Source organism: Bos indicus, chromosome 8 (assembly GCF_029378745.1).
Source record: "Bos indicus isolate NIAB-ARS_2022 breed Sahiwal x Tharparkar chromosome 8, NIAB-ARS_B.indTharparkar_mat_pri_1.0, whole genome shotgun sequence".
Classification (NCBI taxonomy): domain Eukaryota; kingdom Metazoa; phylum Chordata; class Mammalia; order Artiodactyla; family Bovidae; genus Bos; species Bos indicus.
This window is the reverse complement of record NC_091767.1, coordinates 52,853,744-52,880,360: the sequence shown is the minus strand read 5'-3', so window position 1 is coordinate 52,880,360 and position 26,617 is coordinate 52,853,744. Positions and strand designations below refer to the sequence as shown.

The 26,617-nt window shown below is 42.9% G+C and overlaps 1 protein-coding gene and 1 pseudogene across 7 annotated transcripts in view; one reads left to right on the top strand and one right to left on the bottom strand.

The window, feature by feature from the left end:
* The first annotated feature begins 857 nt into the window (after positions 1-857).
* The window catches only part of PRUNE2 (prune homolog 2 with BCH domain), a 292,303-nt gene continuing 266,543 nt past the window's right edge, over positions 858-26,617 (top strand). For 6 of the 7 annotated variants that reach the window (XM_019966096.2, XM_070794676.1, XM_070794675.1 and 3 more), the window contains exon 1: positions 860-1,078. In XM_019966096.2, the coding sequence (XP_019821655.2) occupies positions 1,043-1,078 (36 nt within the window). In that variant the 5' untranslated portion in view covers positions 860-1,042. Of the gene's footprint in view, positions 1,079-26,617 lie in introns of all 7 variants that reach the window. The other variant, XM_070794678.1, reaches the window with a different exon arrangement.
* LOC109562424 (small ribosomal subunit protein eS4-like) lies at positions 9,139-9,942 on the bottom strand (annotated as a pseudogene).

Below are 26,617 nucleotides of genomic sequence, written 5' to 3'. Positions count from 1 at the left end.
TTAAAATAAGGTTCATGGGTATGAGTTTAAGTGTTTATTGCAGTACTTCTTAAACTTTAATGTACAGAGAAATGATCTGAAGATCTTGTACAAACACAGACCCTTATGCAGGAAGGAGGTTCGGTCTCCCTCACTGTTGCTGAGCACACATGTCAGAGTGGATGGGGACTGCGACTGCAGAAGGATGTATGTATCCATAGCCCCAGGGCCAACATAAGGGTACCCAATTAGGGTGAACTGCAGAGGTCTGTTGCTGGGCAGGTATGTTTTGAGAGCAAGGAGGAAAGATGCAACCTACCACAATCTCCTAGCCTGCTCTTCCTATTATTTTCCATCAAGGTCGTACTGCTTTTAGCTGAGCAGTAACCCCCTCCACCGCACAATCTAGCTGAGTGTGTCCCCTGGCCAGGCCAGCAGAGCCGGCTCATTAAGTGACCATTGGAGCTCTCTGTAACTTGCCAGCCAGCCAGGAAGGCGCTGGCCGAGGAGGGGAGCTCTCTGGGGGCCTCTCTTCCCTCTTTCCACCTCCCCTGGCTGACAGCGGCGGTGCCTGCGGCAGAACCTCCCTCTGCAGCAGCCCCTTGCACTTGGCTCGCACTTCTGGGCGCTGTCCATGGTTGCAGCATCTTTCGGCGCGCCACGTCAGGAGGCCGCAGCGGGGCCCTGCGATTGGCGGAGGAGCCCCTCGCCATCCGCCAACACTCCCGCCCCCGCGCCCCAGCCCCGGAGCTCCGGCCCCACAGGCGCGTGCCAGCCAGCGTGCCAGGAGCGCCCTGGGGCTCCCGGGCGTCACACCCACTTTCCTTATTAGGGGAGAGTCGGACGCTCCGAGCGGGCGGCGGGGCTCGGGGTGGGGTGGGGAGCCCTGGGAGGCGACAGCCGAGAGCTCAGCCACAACCTCAGCCGCCTCCGAGCGGTAGGAGGGAGCAGCTGGTCGCTGCGTCCCAGGCGGCCACTTTCCGGGGACCCGGCTCCTCTCGCCCGGGAGCAGATAGTCCTCTGCGCCCTCCGGGTATCTCCGGTCCATACCTTTCTCAACGACATGGAAGAATTTTTGCAGCGCGCCAAGTCTAAATTGGTAAGTTGAGGGCGCAAAGCTGTGTGCGTTGGTTCGCGCGCGCGCGTGTTGATGGGTGGGCATTACAGCAGAGGAGGAAGAAACAACTTTGCCACTTAGTTGTCAGGGAGTGCGGGCTGTCCTCTGGAAAGAATCTCTGCGACTCTGGGGGCTTACACCAGGCAGTCTGTCTCCATAATCCGCCCCCAGAGGCAAAGCGCCGGGTGGGGTGGTGGTGACCTGGTCGAAGCTGGGCGCTGTGTGTCCAGCTCTGATCTCTTTGGCTTGTAGTTGGAGAGACGCAGATCCAGTCAAATCAACAGTTTGCCCCAGAAGGCTAGAGAATAAATGGATGTGGTGGTCCTTGCGATAAAAGAGCCCAGACTTCTGCAGATGCAGTACGCTTAAGTGTAAAGGGAAGCTGTACTTTAGCTGAAGGGGATGACAAAACCTAAATGAGGAAGTGGTAATGCCGACCTAGAGGAATGTGTGAGAATAGCAGTTTACCCGAGCATCCCTTACATGGGGCTTGCTCCTTCCTGGATCGAGTCTCTCTGGGCCCTATCTGTCTCTTGTGGCAGAAGCAGAAGGGGAAAACCTCAACTGTTGCTGTTGCTTTGGGGTTTTCCAGATTATCTGTCTCCTGGAAGCAGACCAGCATGTTGGCTGACTCTGTTTTACTGTACTGCTGTCCAAACAGTGAAGGGTAGTTTCTCACTGTGTATACTGACAGTTGCTATACATTCTGGAACAACAGATTCTAGCAGTTTCCTGATTCCAAATTGTTTTGGCTCTCCAGCATTGCAGTAATGAGCATAATGGAAATGTTTCTCTTTTGGCACTTAACAAAAAAGCTTTTGCCCATTTGGAAGCAATATCTTTAATGAACACTGAAAGCACCTTTTATAGGCTTGGCATAGGAGGAATTGCATAATTTATGTTGCCTTTAACCTTTAAACCTTCATAAAAGCCAAAATACAAAGTCTGCATTAAGATGACGTCTTAATCACAAGGCACAGTATTTGCAGGGTTTTTTTTTTTTTTTTTTTCTGTAACTCATTTACCCTTGCACAACAAAGGGAGTGAAGATGAATGTGTGATTCTTACAGAGATTTAACTGTAAGTACCCTTTAAAAGACTATTAAAGTTGATTCTTACAGAGATTTAACTGTAAGTATCCTTTAAGAGACCTTTAAAGTTGACTAATGCTAATATAAATACTTTGTTTTCTACCTTAAGCCTCCCAGAGACTGATAATCTGTGGGGATTTCAGAATAGAGGAGGTTTGTGATTGTTTCTGTGTTTACTGCTGACCCTCTTGTGGGTTTACTTGAGCACATGAAGGAAAAAACTGAAATACTTGCATTTCTTTTTTTCTTTTTTTGCATTTCTGATAGTATAACTATGCTCTTTGTTCTTTTTCTAACATTAAGTGAGAAATGATCAAAAAAGATCAATTTTGGCAACTTACTCATTTTTTCCATGGATAAAAAAATGTTGCTCAATCATCACGCAGTTGTAAACTGCACCTGTGTTCCACTCCTGTAACATTTATTTTAATAATAAACATTTAGATTGTGGGGTCTGATGTGAGCAAGCGGTTTGTCTCATTTCCGAAGAGCAATTGCTGAGGTGAAAAATTCCCTGTTTGAGATTAATTAGGTTAAAGTCATGCTTAAGTTTATTTACTGAGTCCTTTCATTAGAGGAACAGTTGCTCTTCATCATTAAAAAAAAGATGACAGGAAAAAGAAGTGATTGTTTGTAATACTATTCCCAGTTTCCTGCTTTAGCTGGAAGACTAATTACTGCTAATTTTATCTTTTTTCTTGTAATAGGTTTTTTGTTAGCGATCACAAGTAATCTTTCATCTTTCGCCACAGTAAAGGTGGTTTGGTCACTTTTAGTGTCACATTTCCCCCCACAAATTATATTTTCTAGATAAATCAAAGTTTTACTTAATATACAACATTCAACTATAGTAGTAGGTAAACCTTTTACTTTAGAGGAGATATATATGTATATATATATTCACTCTTTGTTTAGGAGAAAAAAAATTAAGTCAGTAATTATGGCATTCATTTGTGAGAGGTTTATTCACAACAGAATTGTAGGGTTTTAAAAAATTAGGTTAATCCTTTGGGAAACACTTTAGGAAGAAGAAAATTATCATGCTGGTTCTCACCTAGACTTTATTAGACCAGAACTAGATTGAATTTGGTGTTATCTTTAAGCCATTTTCCATCAGAAGTTGATATAGATTTCTCTCTATGAAACCTAAAAAAATGTCTAATGGGCAGGGATTATTTCCTACCTATTTGACTTCTTTCTTTGATATTCTGTACATATGATATATATCTTTTAATGATTTGAAATAACCAATTCCCTTTTAAAGTCTTAATGTTACCAAACCAAACTTGGGTTGGCTTCCCTGGAAATAGAACTGCATTTTCTTGTACCATAACCCAGTGTCAGTAGATTGGCTTTACTGAGTACAGGGAAGCCAACCCAAGTTTGGTTTGGTAACATTAAGACTTTGAAAGGGAATAAACATGTATAATATCATATTAGAAGTGAATCACCAGTCCAGGTTCGATGCAGGATACAGGAAGCTTGGGGCTGGTGCACTGGGATGACCCAGAGGGATGGTATGGGGAAGGAGGTGGGAGGGGGGTTCAGGATGGGGAACACGTGTACACCAGTGGCGGATCCATGTTGATGTATGGCAAAACCAATACAATATTGTAAAGTAAAAAATAATAATAATAATAATAATTAAAAAAAAAAACAAATGCAATGTTTATTTCAGGTTCCAAACAAGGAGTCCAGTATTTAGTACTCAAAAGGCCTGAACTCCCCAATAACTTTTAGGGAAAGGTTTTAAAAGTCATGGTGAGGGACAGGGGCATTGTAGGGTACACGATCAACTCATGAGCATTCTTCTGATTGGTTGGTGATGAGGTAATTGGGACCTCACCAGTTTCAGACCTTCTCTGGTTCCAACCACTCTGGGACCTATGTGCTTGTGGGCAGCATATAGTTAACTTCTACCTGATGGGGGTTTCAGTGTCTGAAAAAGAGCTCAAAGGATATAGCTCAGAATATTATCTATAACTCTTAAGAAGTCCTTGACTTTTTTTAATGGCTAAATTCTTATGATTTTGTCTTGTTTTTCTTTCTTTCTGCATTTTTTTCACTTCCCTGATCAAATTTATTCTTTGGAGCTCAAGGAAGGCCGAGGAGGTTAAAGTTTTTTCTGCAGAGGCAGATGGAGAACGGGGGAGGGGAGGAGTCTGCTCCAGGCAGGCCCTGTAGGGTCTTGTTGTGTTGCATTAACGTAACCTCTTCATCACTGGAGCTAGCTAGTTTCAAAGACCAAAGAAATTTTAAATTGTAAAATGGAATTACTGTTAGCCGTAGATAAAATCTCCAATAACCAAAACTTTGGAGAAATTGTTTGTATGCCCTTTCTTCTGACTAGGAGCATTTATTATTCATCTGTCATTGTGAGGAGAGAAGCTCTGCTGTTCTAGGCCAGGCCCTTGGGTGGAGCAGAAATCTTTGAAGTAGAAGGAAGGTTTTTCATTTTTAATCAGGTAGCTTGAAGCTTATTTCTATTGAAATTGGGAGAGTGGTCTCCTAATTCTTTTTTCACCTCAGTTCTGCTAGTCCTTAAACTGAGGCAGATTCAGTTACTTAATCCCATCCGACTTTCCCTTAAATTTACCCTTCTGATACTTCCCCTTCATTCGTGAGAATATGTGGTATTTATGAGAAATGACAAAAGTAAACCTCAAGTATGGCCTAAGAGAGATCACTCTCTTCTGAAGCTCAAATGCTTCTCAAGGGGGCCTGCCTCCTGCCTGGTAAGAACTGGCTTGGGTACCTGCAGTTTCTCTGTAAAACACCTTAGCTGAAGGCGGAGGACAGCAAGGGAAATAGTCACTCCTTCCAAGCGCAGTCTCTAGAAGTGGTGCCTTCTTGACAACTAGGGAACTGATTCAGTTATTTTTAAAACAATCAAGACTCTAGAATTAGCACCAGGAGAGCAAGACCCCCCAAGGCAGTAGGGATGGAAATCAAAGGATGATGCTTGTTACCTGGGTTCCCTTCCCCTTAGGAGAACCCAGCTATGTTTCTTTTTCTTTTTTAAAACCAGTATTTATTTTATTATACAGGAGGATGAATATATCTTCCTGTTTTTACTGACCATTTAGAATTTTTCCCCAGTCTATTGAGAATTGTTTTGCAAAGCAAAAGATGATTGTTTTGCAGAGAATTATTTTTCAAAGTGATCCTTCAGTCACTGTGGTTTATTCCTTTCTAAGTTTCGGCCATCGCAGATCAGCCTGAACAAGTCATTTCTGAGGGATAACCACACATCAGTTCAGTTCAGTCACTCAGTCGTGTCCGACTCTTTGCGACCCCATGAATCGCAGCACACCAGGCCTCCCTGTCCATCATGCTGCTGCTAAGTCGCTTCAGTCATGTCCAACTCTATGCGACCCCATAGACGGCAGCCCACCAGGCTCCTCCGTCCCTGGGATTCTCCAGGCAAGAACACTGGAGTGGGTTGCCATTTCCTTCTCTAATACATGAAAGTGAAAAGTCAAAGTGAAGTCGCTCAGTCGTGTCCGACTCTTCGCGACCCCATGGACTGCAGCCCACCAGGCTCCTCCGTCCATGGGATTTTCCAGGCAAGAGTACTGGAGTGGGGTGCCATCACCTTAGGTAACCCTTATTTTGAAAAAGTCATTATTTGATCCTCCAGCTATGTTTCTGATCTGGATACTCACTGCTCGAACTAGAAATAAGAGCAAAAACACATTTTCTTTTTCTCCTGCCAGTGCCCTCTTGACTTTTCCATCTGCCCATTCTGAGCTGAAATAGGGACAGAGATCAAATCCCATAGTTCCAGATCTATCTTTACATTTTAGCTGCACTTTCCATTTTCAGTTATACCATTTCTGTAGTGGTATCTTAGTCATTCTTAGACTCTTTCTGTGGTAAGAGAAATTGAAGATGGGGAGGGAATGAGGGCTTTGAGCCCTAGCCTGTGATTTGGCAAATGTCCTTCAATGTCATAGTGGTTAGCTCAAAAAAGTGTTCAGGCCAAGACAGCCTTATGATGTCAGTTAATGGTCCAAGTTCCCATGAACTTTGGAGAAAAAGAGGAGCTAAATGAGGAATGAGACCCCTGGAATTCTGACTGGCAGGAAGCCAGGGTCTCTACCCGGGGCAGCCTGGCCGCTGAGCCTCTCCCACTGCCAGACCACACCAGCTGATACAAGTCAAGGGGTGCTCAGGGCTGGGGGTAGCTGCAGCCCTCGTGCCCTAGAGCTGGGTCATGAGCCAGCATTGGGGGAAGTGTCAGCTGCAAGCAGAAGGATACAGGGCACATCAGTATCCCAGAAATGCTGTGGGGAGAGGGTCACTGTCACCGCCAGAGTCTGGGGAATGCATCTGCCCTCGAGCAGTGCCGGCTGCAGGCGAAAGGCTCATTTCTGCAGTGGAAACTGGTCCATATGTGGACTTCTGTAGTAGAAAAATCCTGGGTGACCCTAAATGTCAACTGACACTCTGCTGTGTGGCATAGGGACAAGGAAGCACATTCAGAACTCCAAAGGACCAACCACATCAGAGTTGATAGAGGAGATGAGATTTCAAAAAAAGAAAAACACTGCAGTGTGTCTGCAGAGGAATCATCTTGATTGGAAATTGAGAAATATATCCTTCCTGACTTCCTTTATAGAAACAAGGTCATATGTATCAATAAAAAGCATCTTTAAAATGAATGTTCCATGCCTTTTAAAGGGCCATGGTGGTAAGGACTAAGAAGGATGGAGATGCTGGCAGAGCAGTTTCTTTTGGAAAGCTGAGCTCATTCTGATCACAGACTGCAGGATCAGCTCCCTCCCCATCATAAGCCTGGGCTGGCGCACTTGAGACTGTGCCTCCTGTCAGAGCATTCCCAAGCCTGAAACTCAGGAATCCAAAACACTTTTGCAAATGTGGTGTCACCGCCTTAGGGGCTGATGAGAAAAGAGCCCTTGATTGCCTTAGTCCTAGAGTCAGCTCCATTTCTCACTGCCTGAACTTTCAAATTGGAGAGCTGTGGTTTGTTCTGGCCCCAGGGCCAGAGAATGAGACTTTTTCCGGGTAAATCTCTGAGTAGATTGGTCTTCTCAAAGATAAAGAATTGGTGACTGCTGTTCGGACAGCACCTCGGGTCTGAGAAGATGCAATTAGGTGAGCAAGGACACTTTTTAATCAGAAATTTGGGGAATATTTTATAACTAGCTAAAAAAGCGACAGCTTTTGTATAACTTGTTTGTTTCTCTGTAGCATTAATTTGGGCAGATATTAGCAATGTTTTAGATTTGGTATATCCCCCTGGGGAGCTCTTGTAAGCAATAGTGGTCTAATGATGGATGGGTCACTCTTCCATTACATCTACTTCTCCTTAGGGTCCTAGATGAGCAGAGAAAAGGGTGAGGGGTAAACACCTGGGTCTGAGTGAAGGCTGCAAAAGAGGAAAGAAGCTCTGGGACCAGAGAGGTCAAGTGCATGGTGTTGCCTTGGTCACTGATTCTTTTTGAACCCTAGAGTGATGGAGCTTGGAGTCTTTCTTTGAAAAGAAACTGGGGAGGGGCAGGGCTGATGTATTCAGGAGGCAGAATTCACAGGAACTTTGATATGACTGGTGTTCTCTGGGTTTGTGCAGTATGCAATCACACATTGCATTATGATTGTAATTGTATTATTACAATATTACATTTGTGCACATTGTAATTATGCACAATCACACATGGCCACCCTGCCACGGGTCCCAGAGTAACCTACTCAAAGTCTCTGGCAACGTTCCAAATCCATTTCTATCTGAGCTCTGCGGCTTTGGGCTTTGGTTTCTAAGGAAAAATCATCTTTCTTCTTAAGAGCTCTTGGGAGGCTAATTGGGCACTAGATCGCCCTGAAAAATTAGATCCACAAAGGTTAGGTCAGAAAAATTAAGCTGATATTACAGCCTTGGGTTTTTAATCTGAAAAATGAGATAATGATACCAGCTTTGCAGCCTTATCAGAAAGCCAAAATAATGTACCTACAGCCCTCGGCACAGAGCTTGAAACAATGGCTACTTTTGTTCCTTTGCCCCCAAGGTGTCCTTTCCTGCAGTTCCTTGTCTCAGTGAATGTCATTAGTATTCATCTGGTTTCTCCAACTGGGAACTTCCTTTTCCTCTATCCCTTCCCCACCCACCGAATCTCAGACATCCAGATGATTCCAATGGCCAGCTAGCCAATTGATCCCCTGCAGACCACTCTCCTTCCCATTGCTGCCAGCCAATGTGAAAGTGTCTTTTATTTCTGTCACATCACTCCCTTAAATCCTTCTTATCACTTTCCATTGCTCTTAGGAGAATAGACAACTCTCTTACCCTGACCCTAGGATCTGACTCATCTGCTGCCCAGCTTCTGCTGGCTCCTTCTCCTGGTTTAAATAACCCCACCTCTTCTTCAGATCAGGCGAAGATGAAGGGAAAACTTTGCTGAATGACCCCTTTCCACCCAACCTCCCAGTTCATGAGTCTAAGTCAAGGTTTTGGGTGATGTTTTTAGATCATTTATCGTAGCTTGTTATTATATCTCTATTGGGCATGTGTGTTTGATTAATGAGAGTAGGGACCAAGGTCTCTGTATGGATTTGTTCCAGAGACCTGTACTCCAGAACCTGGTGCAGTGCCTGAAGCTCAGTAAATGGCCTTTGTTTGTTTGTGAGAAGCTTTTTTTGGGCAATTAATCATTCCTCATTATCTTTAATTAAGCCCTACGTGAGGGCTAAGTTGCTTCAGTTGTGTCCAACTCTTTGCCACCCTGTGGACTGTAGCCCACCAGGCTCCTCTGTCCCTGGGATTCTCCAGGCAAGAATACTGGAGTGGGTTGACATGCCCTCCTCTAGGGGATCTTCCTGACCCAGGGACTGAATCCATGTCTCTTACATCTCCTGTATTGGCAGATGGATTCTTTACCAATACCACCACCTTGGAAGCCCAGTTAAGCCCAAAGACCTTTCCAGTCATGTTTCCTAGAGATCATTTGACGCACTGCTCTCTTTAGCTGCCAATCTCTTGTCTCTGTGTTCAGCAATGGTTAGACAGATACTTTTTTCTCAGAAAAGAAATCCATGGTTTGTTGCCTTTGCAATAACAAAAATGTTGGAGAATGGGGAGGCAACGATGCTGCTGTTGGCGTCTTTCACATGAACCACACCAAGAGGACTAGGTTGTCTCTTTCTGTTGGTGATCGCAGCAGAAGATTGTTCAGTTCTTCCCACGGTAGTGACTCTGGTCACCATATACAGGTTACCAGTATCAAACTTGTTGAAATCAGTCATCTTGCCAGATTTGAAATCAATCTCAGTGGAGTCATTCATTTTGGAAGGGAATCGGGACAGTGGATGATACAAGCATCATGGGTCACCAGATGAGGGATTTTTGGTGCTACAAAGATCTTTCTTACTTTGCACAAATTGTACTTGGCTCCTCAGGTATAATTCAGTGAACAACAAAGCCACCCTTGTGTTGCAAATCAGACAGAAGTTTTCCCCTTTCTTGCCAATGCTGGTGACATCCTTAAAGCCAGCAGGTGGGCTGTATCAATTTGGACCTTGCCATCAGTCTTAATGAGCCATTGCATGCAGATCTTCTTTACTTCATTTCCTGTCAGCAAATACTTAATCTGTTCCTTAGTAAAAGATGAGGGGAAGGTACCTTCTCAGCTTGTGGGGACCAGTTGATGGATGAGGAGCAAATGCCCTGGTCAGTTTACTCAGCATTGGATGCTTTGGAGCTGCTCCAGCCTTCAGGGGCTTCTTGGGGCCACGAGTCATGACTGCATGTGTCCCAGTCTTTGAGACCTCATGGACGGTAGCCCATGAGGCTCTTCTGTCCATGGAATTTTCCAGGCAAGAATATTGGAGTGGGTTGTCATTTCTTACTTCAGGGGATCTTCCCGACCCAAGGATCAAATCCTTGTCTCCTGTGTCTCTTGCATTGGCAGGCAGATTCTTTACCACTGAGCCACCAGGGAAGCCCTGAGCCATGACTGTGCTAAGCACAAAAAGGTGGAAGTGTTTTTAGAATGAATGGAACCATAAGATAAAAGCCTTGCAGAACTCATAAGACACTATAGTGGCCAAAAAATGAATAAATGGATAAGCAGATGCAGACTTTTAGAGACCTGAATCTGGAGAAGGGCTGGCCATAGTATATGGGAATTCGGGTTGGTTTACTAGAAGGAGATGAGAAATGTTAAGGTCGAGGAGTGCCATACAGTGATTTTATGTGGTACACACTTTGTACAAAATGTTACTGTAAAATAATGAGACTAGTTTTTATGCTAATTGCTTGGAATCTGTAAGAATTGGTGGATTAAAGCATGGATGGATTGGAGAGAGGCAAGGAAGGGTATGGGCACTCTGCAAAACCACACTGGGCATCAGTAGACAGAGTGGAACTACTGGAGCCTTAGATCTTCCACTATGTGGTCCAAAGGGGAAAAATTAGACCCCCAATCCCAGCCATTTCACCAAGCTGGCCCAGCTTGTTCTGCTGCTTCTGGGCCAGCACTAATGTCATGAGACTAGCAGGGAAGATTTTTCAGTCCTTGATAGGAAAGTTGAAGGCCTTCCAGACTGGCCTCATCAGTCAAATGACATTAAGGCTGTTGCAGGTGTGTATGTACTAAGACAAGAATATCTCTTTCACCCACGGTAATAAAAACACAAAAATGATCACAGTGAATAGGAGAGCCAGGAAGCCCTATTTACATTTTATAGAAACAGGGATGATTTTAATTTGACTGAAATTTGTTGACTATCTGTCTTATCCCTAAGAAATATATTTTTCCACTTAATACTCAAAACAGCCTTGTGAGGTAGCTATTATTTCCTTTTGCAGTTGAGGAAACTGAGGTTCAGGTGGGCAAGAAGTTTGCCCAAGTTTTCAAGTCAGTAGAGAACAGAGCCAGTGTTTGCTCCCAGGTCATCTGACTACCATTCCAGGACCCACTCCCACATCTGTGTCTTCCCACCAATATCCTGAAATGTTTCATTTTCTTTAAATAAAATGCAAGCAACTTGGCAGGTTTATGGGAGTGTTGGGTAGTGAGTTAACTTTGACCCAAGAGAGGTTCATTTCTCTGTTTTTGATTATTTTATATTAAAATATCCTTGGATAATTGACTAATCAATCAATATTATTGAGAACCTACTATGAGAAAGTTATGGTGTGGGACTATCTATGATTTGGTTGAATAAATTGGGAGACTGTTTCACTGTATGCCCAAGTGAAAGAAAAATAAAAGGCCAATAAACTACTTGGAAGATAGGGCCTGTGACTAGCTTTTAGAGTGACTAGAAATATTGTGGGTATTTAGTGAATTTTTGATAATGAGAATGGATTTTTTAAAAAGTTAGAATTTGCCCCTTAGTTGCTATCAAAGTTGTGAGTACAATTTTTGGTTTTCCAGATTCCTCATTTTTTTTGAACAAACAACTGAGTTTTTAATGTCCTACGGTAAGCTTCCTTCTGCTTTTTAGATTTCTTATGTTAAGAGCTGATACATGAAAATATGTGCAAACATTATTTCAATTTAGAAACTTATTTAGATTTAGTAGTATTATATATAATATTAAAGGACACTTGCTCCTTGGAAGAAAAGCTATGACAAACCTAGACAGAGTATTAAAAAGCAGAGACATCACTTTGCTGACAAAGGTCCATCTAGTCAAAGCTATGGCTTTTCCAGCAGTCATGTATGGATGTGAGAGTTGGGCCATAAAGAAGGCTGAGTGCCAAAGAATTGATGCTTTCAAACTGTGCTGCTAGAGAAGACTCTTGAGAGTCCCTTGGACAGCAAGGAGATCAAGTCAGTCAATCCTCAAAATCAAATCAGAAATCAACCCTGAATATTCATTGGAAGGACTGATGCTGATGCTGAAGCTCCAATACTTTGGCCACCCAATGGGAAGAGCTGACTAGTTGGAAAAGACCCTGATGCCGAGAAAGAGTGAGGACAGGAGAAGGGGGTGACAGAGCATGAGATGGTTGAATGGCATCACCGACTCAATGGCCATGAGTCTGAGCAAACTTCAGGAAATAGTGAAGGACAGGGAAGCCTGGCGTGCTGCAGTCCATGGGGCCACAAAGAGTCGGATACGACTGAGTGACGAGCAACAATAACAACAATATAGTGAAGTTCTCAAAAATGCATTTTGAGCCAAACCTTTTTCCTCTGTAATTTTATCATTACCATTTCATTTATGAATAATGTACAATTAAATGTGAGCTCCAGTTCAAATCCCAGGTTCTGAATATAGTCAAAAGAATTCTTTTAAACTCACTATTAACCATAATTTCCATATCATTATTAAACATATTCATACACATTATCTTTTTAATTGGAGTATAGTTGATTCACAGACATTCACAACTTAGTGTTGTGTTTGTTTCAGGTGTATAGCATAGTGATTCCATTTCATAGATATGTGTATATATATTCTTTTTCAGATTCTTTTCTGTTATTGGTTATCAATTATTGAGTATAGTTCTCTATGCTATACAGTAGGTCCTCGCTGGTTATCTATTTTATATATCAGATCAGATCAGATCAGTTGCTCAGTCGTGTCTGACTCTCTGCGACCCCATGAATCGCAGCAGGCCAGGCCTCCCTGTCCATCACCAATTCCCGGAGTTCACTCAGACTCACGTCCATCGAGTCAGTGATGCCATCCAGCCATCTCATCCTCTGTCGTCCCCTTCTCCTCCCACCCTCAATCCCTCCCAGCATCAGAGTCTTTTCCAATGAGTCAACTCTTCGCATGAGGTGGCCAAAGTACTGGAGTTTCAGCTTTAGCATCATTCCTTCCAAAGAAATCCCAGGGCCGATCTCTTTCAGAATGGACTGGTTGGGTCTCCTTGCAGTCCAAGGGACTCTAAAGAGTCTTCTCCAACACCACAGTTCAAAAGCATCAGTTCTTCGGCGCTCAGCCTTCTTCACAGTCCAACTCTCACATCCATACATGACCACAGGAAAAACCATAGCCTTGACTAGAGGAACCTTTGTTGGCAAAGTAATGTCTCTGCTTTTGAATATGCTATCTAGGTTGGTCATAACTTTCCTTCCAAGGAGTAAGCGTCTTTTAATTTCATGGCTGCAGTCACCATCTGTAGTGATTTTGGAGCCCAGAAAAATAAAGTCTGACACTGTTTCCACTGTTTCCCCATCTATTTCCCATGAAGTGGTGGGATCGGATGCCATGATCTTCGTTTTCTGAATGTTGAGCTTTAAGCCAATTTTTTCACTCTCCACTTTCACTTTCATCAAGAGGCTTTGAGTTCCTCTTCACTTTCTGCCATAAGGGTGGTGTCATCTGCATATCTGAGGTTATTGATATTTCTCCCGGCAATCTTGATTCCAGTTTGTGTTTCTTCCAGTCCAGCGTTTCTCATGATGTACTCTGCATATAAGTTATGTGGTGTGTATATGTTAATCCCAACTCCTTATTTGTTTTTCCCCTCCTTTCACTTTTGGTCACCATAAGTTTGTTTTCCATATCTATGGATTTATTTCTGATTTGTAAATAAGGTTATTTGTACCTTTTTTCCCTTCATTATTGTCACTCTCTTGCTGGAGACAGATAAGTTGGATTTGGCTGAGTGAGTAAGTATAGATAGAGTGAGCACAGCCTGGGCGTCACAGCTGACAAGAAGAGCTGAGGTTAGGAGTTAAGATTTCTGCTATTTGCTTCACTTCTGCTCTCCAGACTGCCAGCTTAGCAATGGTGCAGAAGACTACTGGATGTACTAGGGACCCACACATGGGAGTGAAGGAAAAGAGGGAGAAAGGAAAGAAGAAGGGTGGGGATGGAACTGGAAAGGAAGTAGGAGAAAAGCAAAGAAAAACAGCATTCAAGGGGAGGAAAGTTTGAAAAGTGGTGAGACATAGAAGAAAATCTTTCCAAAAGCTCAGGATGAGTTATCTGCAAGAGTAAGAGCTCATTCATGTGTCTGGAGTTCAAAGTTTCCAGAAAACTGAGAATTACACAAAGGCAGCCTTCCTTCAGACAACTGCCATTGAGTATTAAAAACCTACCTTGAGAATTAGTTCTTTTCTCACAGGAAAATCCCCTAAATTGTCTTTCTGAGCTGATTGGTATGATGATATCTGAAAGTCATGAGAATGATGGGAATGCAGCAGACTCACAAATGCTGGCACCGATTTTATGTCATCCTCATTATTTAAGCTGGGCTTTGACAGGATTTGTTTCTCTGAGTGGGGTGTGGGAGGAGTGGGAGCCAGAGGTTGCCATTGCTGGTAACGTACAATAGGGAACTGCACAAACAAAACAGGCAAACAGACTTCCAAGAAGTGGGCCCAGATGCTCAGCAGGTGGCATTCCATCTGATGTAGGGTAAGCAGTCCTGAACACCTGCACAGACTCGGGCGGCCATAACATTAATGGCAGAAAGTTCACAGTAATGACCCTGAATAATCAAGGAAGAAAAATTATTTAAACTTGGTGTCCTGTTTAAGAGAAGGTGGGGGTATGTAAGCAATTTCATAAAAAAAATCCAACTCAGATAATTAATGTTAAAAAAAAAAAAAATAGAACAGCAGTTGTTACATGGAGGGTAAGCTTCAGTTGTCTGGAAAAGTCCCTTGCATGGCTGAGCTTGTTCTTAAGTGAAGCCAGATATGTGAAATGTCATGGTTTATAGCAAGTGATCATGAGTCAGGATGGAGAGTGATGATGGTGCTATAAATGTGAGCCTGATGTGGGAAAGCATAAATAGGCCCGTGGCACATATGAGATGTGAGAAGCCCCACTCTACACTCCCATTCTGAATCAAGAACTTTACTCTGGTTCTGGGCTCCATAAAGAAATTGCAGCAATGACCTTGGGCCTGTAAAATAAGATCCCTAAGAACAACTGGAGAGGGAGGGGCTTCCTGCGGATGGATTTTCTATTATTTGGAAAGTTTTAATGAAAGATTTCCCCATTGTAGGACCCATTTCTTTCTTTCAGTTGGAAACAACAGGACTTTAAGAATTAAAGTGGCTTTTTTGGTTTACTGTATAGGACAGGGAACTATATGCAATATTTTATAATAATGGGAAAATAATTTGAAAACAAATTTATATGTGACTGAGTCACTTTGCTGTACACCTGAAAATAACACATTATAAATCAACTATACTTCGATAAAAATTAAAAAAATAAAGAAGAATAAGTGGCTTATTTTTAAAGAAGCCCAACAGTTCAATTAGGTCTTTTTTTGCTGTGAAAAAATGATCTGTTGGAGCTTCCCTGGTGGCTCAGTGGTAAAGAATCTGCCTGCCAATGTAGGAGACACAGGTTTGATTCTTGATCCAGGCAGATCCCACGTGCTGTGCAGCAACTAAGGTCATTCGTCATGACTATTGAGCCAGTGCTCTAGAGCCCAGGAGCTGCAACTACTGAACCCATGTGCCACAACTACTAAAGCCCCAGTGCCCTAGGGCCCGTGCTCTGCAACAAGGGAAACCACCACAATGAGAAGCCTTCGCACCCCAAAGAGAGAGTAGCCCCCGCTCAGTGCAACTAGAGAAGAGCCTGCATAGCAAGACCCAGCACAGCCGTAAATAAATACATTAAATTATCTATTAATTGAAGGGGCGAAAGAGAGATGTACATGTTTGCTTCTTGCTTTCCACAATGGAAAAGAAGGAAGGGCCCAGGGAAGAAGCTCAGCCTGATGGAGGAGTGTTTTGCTTGTCTCACACTCTTCATACACATTTTCTCTAGCAAGTGGCCCATGTTTCTGGCCAGACCAGCACCTTTCCCTGAGAGGACAGAAGTGTGTGACAGGTGGGGAGATTAGCTGCCCCTGCCACTGGTATGTCTGAGAGGACACGTGCTCAGTTGCTTCTCTGGGACAGCAGTGTCCCCAAGTCCCTCTCCAGGGAGGCTGAGGGCAGGTCGCTCTCTGGCCTCCATCCTCTGCTTTGTTAACACTTTCATCTCTTCTCTGCCCTTAGCAACCTGGTTTGGTTTGCATGCAGCATCTCCCAAATGAAATATCAGGTACAATTCTCTCATCCTTCGGCAGCTACCATATAAATGGACTCCAAAAGCCATTGACTTGGGGAGGCCTGGATTTTTTCAAAGAAAGGTGAACAGAATTTTGACCAATCCTTGTGCTTTAAGATCAAACCAGTCAATCCTAAAGGAAATCAGTCCTGAATATTCATTGGAAGGACTGATGCTGAAGCTGAAGCTCCAATACTTTGGCCACCTGATGTGAAGAACTGACTGATTGGAAAAGACCCTGATGCTGGAAAAGATTGAAGGGAGGAGGAGAAGGGAACAACAGAGGATGAGATGGTCGGATGGTATCACTGATTTGATGAACATGAGTTTGAGCAAGCTCTGGGAGTTGGTGGTAGACAGGGAGGCCTGGCGTGCTACAGTCCATGGGGTCACAGAGAGTCAGACATGACTGAGCGACTGAACTGAACTGACTGTGGTTTAATCTAATATTCATTTTCGATTTTTACTGTGATCATCGGGAGAACTTTTTTTTCTTTTTAGATTGTAGGCAAATTGAAAACATGGTCTTAGGAAATGTATACAGGTCATATATATAGTCTTGGTCACTCAGCTGGTATCCGACTCTTGGCAACCCCATAGACTGTAGCCCACCAGGCTCCTCTGTCCATGGAATTTCCCAGGTAAGAATACTGGAGTGGGTTGCCATTTCCTTCTCCAGGGGATCTTCCTAACCCAGGAATCAAACTCGAGTCTCCTGCTTGGCAGGTAGATTCTTTTCTGTCTGAGCCACCAGGGAACAGGTCATAGAAAAAGATAAACCAGAGGGAGAATTTTATCCTATAGCTGAATTTTTGTGAATCTGACATAAAGCCGTGCAGAAAGCAAAGCCACCTCATTGGTGTGCAACTCGTCATGAGCTTGTCACTTGGCTGCCTACCCTTGGACCTTGGCCTGAAGCTCCATCACTCTTTTTTCCAGTCTCCAAAAAATCCAGACATAAACTCACTGTGGTGGATGCAGACCAAAATGCCATTCCAGAACTGGCTTTTAAAACATTTTGAAAAGTTCATTAGCTCTCCATACTGTTATATCACTCTGAGCCTAATGATGGGGAAATGTATTTTTCACATCTGTGGGATTATTCCATGTCAAAATAGCCTGCTGACCAAGCATGACATCGCTGTAAAAATCAGTTCACACACACACAGGGTTTCATAGACTGGCATTTACATAGACTGCTCTGATGTATCTCATAAACATGGAGTCATGCTTCTGACTACTGGCCTCTTCATTGGACTTTTGCTCTCAGAAAGATTTATATGCATCCACCCTGATTGCTGTGTTACACTGGACACACCCTGGCCCGTCACTTCTGGGAGTGCTGTGGGAACAGGCATTGAGATTCTGTGTGTTTAAACAGCATTCTGTAGCTGTAAACTTTTATTAGTGATTTCTTGCTTTGACACTATGGGTTATTTTAATCACAGACCTTTACATTTGAGACTGTGATACAAGGCTAGATCCTTAACACTGCAATAGGTGACTTTAGACTGTCTATTTTAACCTCCTAATATTATGTTTTATGCTTTGTTTATTTATAAAATTATAAACATTAAAGCAAATTTGGGAAATAGAGGAAAGCTGAAAATGAACTGTAAACAATGGGAAAAGCTTAAAAATGACTCATTTTCATTGGAGCATGGCTATTGGCAATATTATGGCAAGGAGTTTTCTTATTCTTTCCTGTGTGGATTAAAATAGGATATTAATACATTTTGGGCTTCCCTAGTGGCTCAGCGGTAAAGAAGGTAAAGAACCGTACCCCCCCAACCCCCGCCCCCGGCCCCTGCCAATGCAGGAGACACAGGTTGGACCCCTGGGTTGGAAAGATCCCCTGGAGAAGGAAACGGCAACCCACTCCAGTATTCTTGCCTGGGAAATTCCATGGACAGAGGAGCCTGGTGGGCTACAGTCTATGGGGTCGCCAAGAGTCGGATACCAGCTGAGTGACCAAGACTATATATATGACCTGTATACATTTCCTAAGACCATGTTTTCAATTTGCCTACAATCTAAAAAGAAAAAAATGTTCTCCCGATGATCACAGTAAAAATTGAAAATGAATATTAGATTAAACCACAGTCAGTTCAGTTCAGTCGCTCAGTCATGTCTGACTCTCTGTGACCCCATGGACTGTAGCACGCCAGGCCTCCCTGTCTACCACCAACTCCCAGAGCTTGCTCAAACTCATGTGGACATTACGTTCTGTCCACGGGGTCATAAAAGAGTCAGTTATGACTTAGCAACTAAACAACATTCATACATTGGGTACCCTGATTTTTATTTTACTTAACATAGCTTATTAAATATTTCCCTATGTAATAACATAGCATTCTGAGTCAACATTTTAAATGATAGCATATATTTTTATAAAAAATATACTGTGGTTGAACATTTTGATTGTCTTCTTTCTGCTGTTAATTATACTATAACAAATATCTTTGTACCTAAACATGTTGTGCTGTTTAGGATTAAGTCCTTAAAACAGTTTTTCAAATATGTAATTATTGGAGCAAAAGATATAAACAGTCTCAAGTTTCTTGCTAAATCTTTCCAAATTGATTTCTGAGTGAAACCCACCAAATTTTAAGACTTAGACTCAGAAAGGTTAAATTGTTCCACAGAACATTGTGAAAGAGTCAAATAAAATTTTCAGGTCTCTTGACACCTAGGTCTGTGCTCTTGACAAATTTGAGAGACTGTGCAGTACTACACTAATTTAAAAAACATGAGTCTGATCAAATACTCTGAAGCTGCCATGCTGTTAAATTAAGACAATCATAATACAATCTATGCCGCATCAGTTACACATGTTGCCTGGGACTAAAGCAGAATCTGCCACTTTCTCTTTTTCTTTTGACTTCCTCTCTGAATTATTAGAAGGCAATGGCACCCCACTCCAGTACTCTTGCCTGGAAAATCCCATGGACGGAGGAGCCTGGTAGGCTGCAGTCCATGGGGTCGCGAAGAGTCGGACACGACTGAGCGACTTCCCTTTTACTTTTCACTTTCATGCATTGGAGAAGGAACTGGCAACCCACTCCAGTGTTCTTGCCTGGAGAATCCCAGGGACGGGGGAGCCTGGTGGGCTGCCATCTATGGGGTCGCACAGAGTCGGACACGACTGAAGCGACTTAGCAGCATCAGCTGAATTATTAAAAACAAGATAAAACAAGCCTGAGCCTTATGGAGCAGTCAAGCTAGTTGCTGTTATACTTGGTATGGTAATTCAAGCCATAGTATTACACTTCATAACTGCCTCCACCTATGTGATCTTATTTGATAAACCTTTGGTAGGACATGTTATTATATCTACATCACAGAGGAGAAGAAAAAGGCCAGAGGTGAAATCCAGCCTTGCCCAAGGACATGCAGCCAGTTAAGTGGCAGAGCTGAGTAGAGAGTGTCTTCTGAGTTCCATGCCTTTGCTTCCAATCTTATCAGTAGGTACAAAAACTGGTCTACACTTTCAAAAGGTAGTCTAAAGGTTTCAGTTGGAGTTTGCTTGCTTGGTTCCATCTCCATAAGAGAAAATGACTGAGTAAAAACGTAGAGCCCATGTCTAAGAGGGGAATATCCAATGATGAAACACATTCGGACTGAAGTCATGTTGCAGGAAGCACACAGCAAAGCAAACCAGCTGAGCTTTGCAGTATTGTGAGATGGCCTCTGATGAACAGTTTGCAGATATGAGATTCGTGGGTGTGTCATTGGTGGAAGTGTGCTGAGCCCCCCAGGCTCTGGAGACCAGGTTGTCACCTGTGACAGAAGAGAGGGACCTGAGAGGCAGGTCTCTGGAGGGCCTGTGGACAGCATCCTTCATACCGCGGTGGGGTGCCAGGTGCCTGGATATCGCTTATGTCAATTTTGGCTGAGAGATCTTTGTAATGAGGGGAAGGGAATTTAATTGACTGTAACAGGAGCTCTTTCCTTCTTATGAAGGAGGTGTCATTTTGTCAAATTCTCTCTCTCCATCCACCTTACACTATTTCTCCATTTTTAAGCGCACCCCATATTGATGCAATAGAGTAATTTTGCTGCTGCGGCTGCTCAGTCGCTTCAGTCGTGTCCAACTCTGTGTGACCCCAGAGACGGCAGCCCACCAGGCTCCCCTATCCTTGGGATTCTCCAGGCAAGAACACTGGAGTGGGTTGCCAGTTCCTTCTCCAATGCATGAAAGTGAAAAGTGAAAGGGAAGTTGCTGAGTCGTGTCCGACTCCTAGTGACCCCATGGACTGCAGCCTACCAGGCTCCTCTGTCCATGGGATTTTCCAGGCAAGAGTACTGGAGTGGGTTGCCATTGCCTTCTCCAATAGAGTAATTTTAGTTTAGTGCAATTTAATGTAGTTTAAGCTGAATTCTTCTCTTTCAAAAGACTTGCACTAAGAAACACATAGATCTCCAGACTAACATTTCTTATCTCCATTGCATTACAGAGGCCACATGGTTGCTAAATTTAATATGCACAAAGATTAAGATGCATAGGGCACATTAGCCCTTGAATAGAGGGCCTGGGTTGCCTGTATCTTTCTTAAGAGTTTGATTCATTGATAGTGGTGAAAAAAATGAAACACCCAAACTGAACTGAAAGGAAATTTAGGGAGATAGAGCTCAAAGTTAGTCTGGGCTTGAAATTCTGTAATTAATGAAATTTTCAGGTTTATAGGACACCAGTTTTACTAAAAACCTAATATGACTTTTTAAAAAGGAGGAATCTATTCTCTAACAGGATGAGTCATATATGGTACAGTACTTTATTTATAGATATTGTGTTGGGAAGCTTTAATATATGCTAGGGAAATATACTTGGGTTGATATTTTCCTGTAAGCGTTGGGATGCGAGTGGAAATCACTGACTCTGAGAGACTTGGCTGTGTAGTTGTTAAATTATGCACATCTGCTAAATAATTAGCATGCCTGTGGGGGAGGAGGTGCTTGAAGTAAATCCTTGTGTGCCATGACTTCTAGCATCCAGCTTCTTTCTGAATACACTACTGTTTTTCTGAAGATAGAGGGCAGAGAACAAGGAGGACCAGATAAGAGTATTCAAGTTAAGCTAGTATCTTCCCATTAACAGTCTCCCTTGCCTGGCCTTCTCTTTGCCCTCATTTCCTCAAAACATCTTTCGCCTGCTTCTTACCCTCACCACTCACCCCTCAGAAAAACCTCCTTATGGCCAGCAAGTAATAGAACTGACATCTATCAGTATTTACTCTGCAGCTTACATATGTTATTTCATTTGGCCTTCACATCAGTCCTTTAAGAAAGGTATCATGGTGCTCAGTCTATAGAGGGGGAAACTGAAGCTCAGGGAAAGTCAAGTGACTTGTTTAAGGGCGCATAACTAATGAACATTGGAGCTAAATTTCTGTATGCATACCTGAGAGTCTTAACCTATGTTTCCAGTTTAACATACATCAGGGGCATAATACACTTACTTTGGGAAGAGTGGTCATTATGGCAGCACTTACTAAGCTTTCCTGTGTTGGAAAGTCATCCTGGAATTGTAGTACAGTGCAGATTCTGAGTCACTGCAGTTTGGGGTGGGACCTGGGATTCTGCTCTTGTCACAAGCTCAGGTGATGCTGATGCTGCCAGCAGCCCACCCTCCTCCCCACCATAATTTCAGCAGTGAGGTCCCAGGGCGTTGATTCACTGGAGGCAGAAGGCACCATTCATGGCCCCTTTAAAGTGTGTGTCAATCCTGAATATTCATTGGAAGGATGGATGCTGAAACTGAAGCTCCAATACTTTGGCTACCTGATGTGAAGAGCCAGCTCATTGGAAAAGAACCAATTGCTGGGAAAGATTGAGGGCAGGAGGAGAAGTGGGTGATAGAGGATTAGATGGTTGGATGGCAATACCAATGGACTTGAGTTTGAGCAAACTCAGGGAGATGGTGAAGGACAGGGAAGCCTGGCATGCTGCAGTCCATGGGGTCACAGAAAGCTGGACACGACTGAGGGACTGAACAACAACAGAAGCTGGAGGTGCCCGCCCCCAGTTGAAATGGAAATGTTTCCCAGAGGACGGGCTGCCTTACTGCACTTTCCCTTAGAGCAGGGGACTTGATGGAGCAAACACAAAGTTGGGGTCCAACTTTTTTTTCTCTTAAAACTTCACGGTTCCTCTCACCACTGTTTGGTCCCTCTCTTTTCTAGTCCTTATCTGTCTTTCAGGCAGCCCTTTGGCATCTGGATGCTCTGCTACTTTCTGTTTCTCCCTCCTCCCTGGTGTTAGTGGTGCACGCTTGTATGTGCTGCTTTGCTATGGATGGAGTTCCTTTATTATTTATGCCCTTTTGTTGTTGGCTGTTGCTTTGTCTCTCTGCTTCTCCGATGTGTTCTTTGTTCACAGTTTCGTACAGCCTACTTTGCCCGTTCCAATTCCTTTTCCCTTAAGCACAATTCTGCTTCTCTTGACCCTGTGGGAAGCCCAGAAAGGCTTTCAGGATGTCAGGTTCTGTGGGATGATCAGCAGCCACCTTTGAATTTTTAGGAGTCATTTTAGATACTGCTTTGCATCTGTCAGCTTTCACCAGGTTGTGTTCTGGTGGCAAAAATCCTCAGTGTCAGTGACTTTCAGCAGATAAGGCATATTTCACACTTGGGTTACAAGTTGCTGAGAGTCAGCGGTGACTCCAAGCCTGTCTTCATTCTGGGATGTAGGCTAAAGGAGCAACGGTGGCTTGGGATTGGCTGCTCTTGGGGCAGAAGAAAAGTAAGATTGCTGGTAGGTTCAGCAATGGTTCTAAGAGCTTCCGCTCAGAACTGAGATAAAGTTCTGCTTCTGTTCCATTTATCATGTGAAGCTTTCTTTCTCTGTTGCCCCCTTTATCACACCAGGCTGGAAGATAGTATGCCATCTCATAAAACAAGCTCCAAGTTAAAAGAATGGTGGCACAAGTCAGCATTCTTCCCGCTACAGCATTCTATCCCCTTATGGAAATCCTTAATCCCAGTAACACGTGAATCATTTTTACATGTATTTTTAAAACTACTTTGAATGTCATCTGTCTTTAAATAGTTCTTAATTTTTTTCCCCTTTACGTGGTGTCAGAACCTTCTCTTGGAGTAAATAATCACTTAGCCAAAAGGTGTGGCACATACAGAGCAGCTGCTGTGAAGATTTTAAATACATGGTAAACCTCTTCTATGGTTGTTGCCTTAATTCTGTCTCCTGCTGGTGGCTTCGTTCCAAAGTGTCCCTGTAGCTAGGGCATGTTCTAGAGGCAGAATTTTGTATGGAAAATAAAATGGTTACAGGGAATGAGAAGACCTGAATTGTAGTGATTTTCCTTTTACATGGGAGCAGTGTGGCCTTGGCAAATCCTTGATTCTTTCTGAGTTTCTGCTTCTTCAATTGCAAATGAGGAGCTGGGACTAGTTCAACAGTTCCAAACCAGGAGCTTTAGTACTTTGAGATCTCCTAAGTCAAGGATTCATTTTAGCATTTCAAAACTAATACTATTACATGATAAATAAAAACTCTCGAAACATGGAGTCTACAAACGAAAGAGAAGGTTAAAGGGATTCTATTATTAAAAGATTGAGGAACAAGAATCAGTTCTTATTTAACTTTCTTATACCACTTTCCACAAAATTGGGCAAATTATTCATATCTTCAAACCTCAGTTTTCTCATCTGTAAAATGGGGACAATTTACAGTCTGTCCCAGGCGGTTCAGAGGGTTGCTGTGAAGATTAAATGAGACTGTGCATGTGAAGCACTTCGACAGTGACACTCAATAAATTGTTTCTGTTTTCCTGTTTCTTCAATGTAGGTTCAAAATTACCCAACGAGAATATTTTTGATTAAACTAGCCCAACTAGATTATGTTGTAAATGTCTTTACCTTCAGGGTGAACCTGGAGTTGTAGTGAACCCAAGGTTGGCTGGATTGATTACTTTCTTGGAAACTGTAACCCGTATGTATTTTGTGTAAGCTCTTTATCTGGTTATGCCATCTATCAACTGATAGCATCTGGACCCAGCCAGAAGATGAGTGGGGAGAGGAGAAAAGACACGAGGGAAACATATGAAAACCAAAATTCCTGGAACAGAGAGCAGCATGCCTGTTATATGCTGTTTATACTATATGTACTCTGAATGATCATTGTTACCACTTAACGATGACTTGTGTGCCTGGCCCTGTGCTATGTACATTGCACACGCTGTCTCTTTTAACTTTCTTACCCACCCTATGAGCTCTTTCATTTTCTGGCTAAAGCAAGTCACAAGGCCAATCCAGATTCAAGGGTGGGGGAGAGATAGACCCACCTCTCTTCTTGATGGAAGAAGCTGCAATTTTGTAGGTGTGTGGATAAAAAGAGGGACCATTTTTGCAATCAGTTTGCAACAGCCTTTGTAGTATAAATAGTACAGAAGATCATGCATTTCCCTGGAGTAAGATACGTGCCCAAGAAAAGGGGAGTCAGGTGCCAAGGGCCTCCTAGCGTCATTCTCTTCATTACAGATAGTATCCAAGAGGCAAATGAAACTGAAATGTGATCCGATTGTTTGGTGCATTCTGGAGCCTGGGAAATCAGAGATAATAAATATACCCTTAAAAGAATATGTGAAGATGAATAGTTAATTAAAAGTAAATATATAAGGAGTGAAGCACCCGCAATCCATATTACAGTGAGGATGAACCTTGAAAACATTATGTGAAGTAAAAGAAGCCTGTCACAAAAGGCCACATATTATTGATTCAATCTATATAAAGTGTCTAAGATAGGTAAATCCCTATATACAGACTGCAGATTGGTGGTTGCCAGGGGCTGGGGATACAAGTGGACAAAGAGAAGGATCTGTTTAACGTGTGCTGGGTTTCTTTTTGAGATGATGAAAATGTTTTGGAACTAGGTAGTGTGATGGTTGCCCAACATTCTGAATGTACTGAATGCCATTGAATTGCTCACCTAAAAATAGTTAATGTGTTATTTGAACTTCAATCAAAAAAGTCCCAAATGTAGGGCTTCCCTGGTGGCTCAGTGGTAAAGAATCCACCTGCTGATGCAGGAGACATGGGTTCGATCGCTGATCTGGGAAGATCCCATATGCCACAGGGCAAATGAGCCTGTGCAGTACAACTATTGAGCCTGTGCTGTAGAGCCAGGGAGCTGGAACTACAGAGCTACAGAGCCCGTGTGCCACAACTACTGAAGCCCGAAAGCTCTATAGAGCCTGTGCTCCAAAACAACCGAGACCATTGCAGCGAGAAGCTCACACGCCACAACTAGAGAGGAGCCTCCACTTGCCGCATCTAGAGAAAAGCCCGTGCGGCAACAAAGACCCAGAAGAGCCAAAAAAAAACCTCAAATATATAATACGTGTATGTATTTACTCATATATGTGCCCATGCATGGTAGTTTTGCTCTTTTATTAGTATAATGTTTCTCAGAGTTCCTAGTCTAAGGACCCTTTACACTCTTAAAAATGATTGAAGATGGCAAAAACTTCTGTTTATGTATGTTACATTTATCAATATTTACCATGTCAGCAATTGAACTGGAAAAAATTTAACATCAATTTATTCATTAAAAATAACATAAATCCACTACATGTTAACAAAATAACGTATTTTATTAAAAATAACTATATTTTCCCAAACAAAAATATATAGTGAGAAGTAGCTAATCAGCTACTTATATGCAGAGTACATCATGCAAAATGCCAGGCTGGATGAAGCACAAGCTGGAATCAAGATTGCCGGGAGAAATATCAATAACCTCAGATATGTAGATGATACCACCCTTATGGCAGAAAGCGAAGAAGAACTATAGAACCTCTTCATGAAAGTGAAAGAGGAGAGTGAAAAAGGTGGCTTAAAACTCAACATTCAGAAAACTAAGATCATGGCATCTGGTCCCATCACTTCATGGCAAATAGATGGGGAAACAATGGAAACAGTGTCAGACTTTATTTTCTTGGGCTCCAAAATCACTGCAGATGGTGACTATACCCATGAAATTAAGAGACACTTGCTCCTTAGAAGAAAAGCTATGACCCATCTAGACAACTTATTAAAAAGCAGAGACGTTACTTTGCCCACAAAGGTCCATCTAGTTAGAACTATGGTTTTTCCAGTAGTCTTGTGTGGATGTGAGTTGGACTATAAAGAAGCTGAGTGCTGAAGAACTGATGCTTTTGAACTGTGGTGTTGGTGAAGACTCTTGAGAGTCCCTTGGACTGAAAAGAGATCAATCCTGAATATTCATTGGAAGGACTGATGCTGAAGCTGAAACTGCAATACTTTGGTCACTTGATGTGAAGAACTGACTCCTTAGAAATGACCCTGATGCTGAGAAAGATTGAAGGCAGGAGGAGAAGGTGTGACAGAGGATGAGATGGTTGGATGGCATCACCGACTCCATGGACATGAGTTTGAGCAAGCTTCAAGTGTTGGTG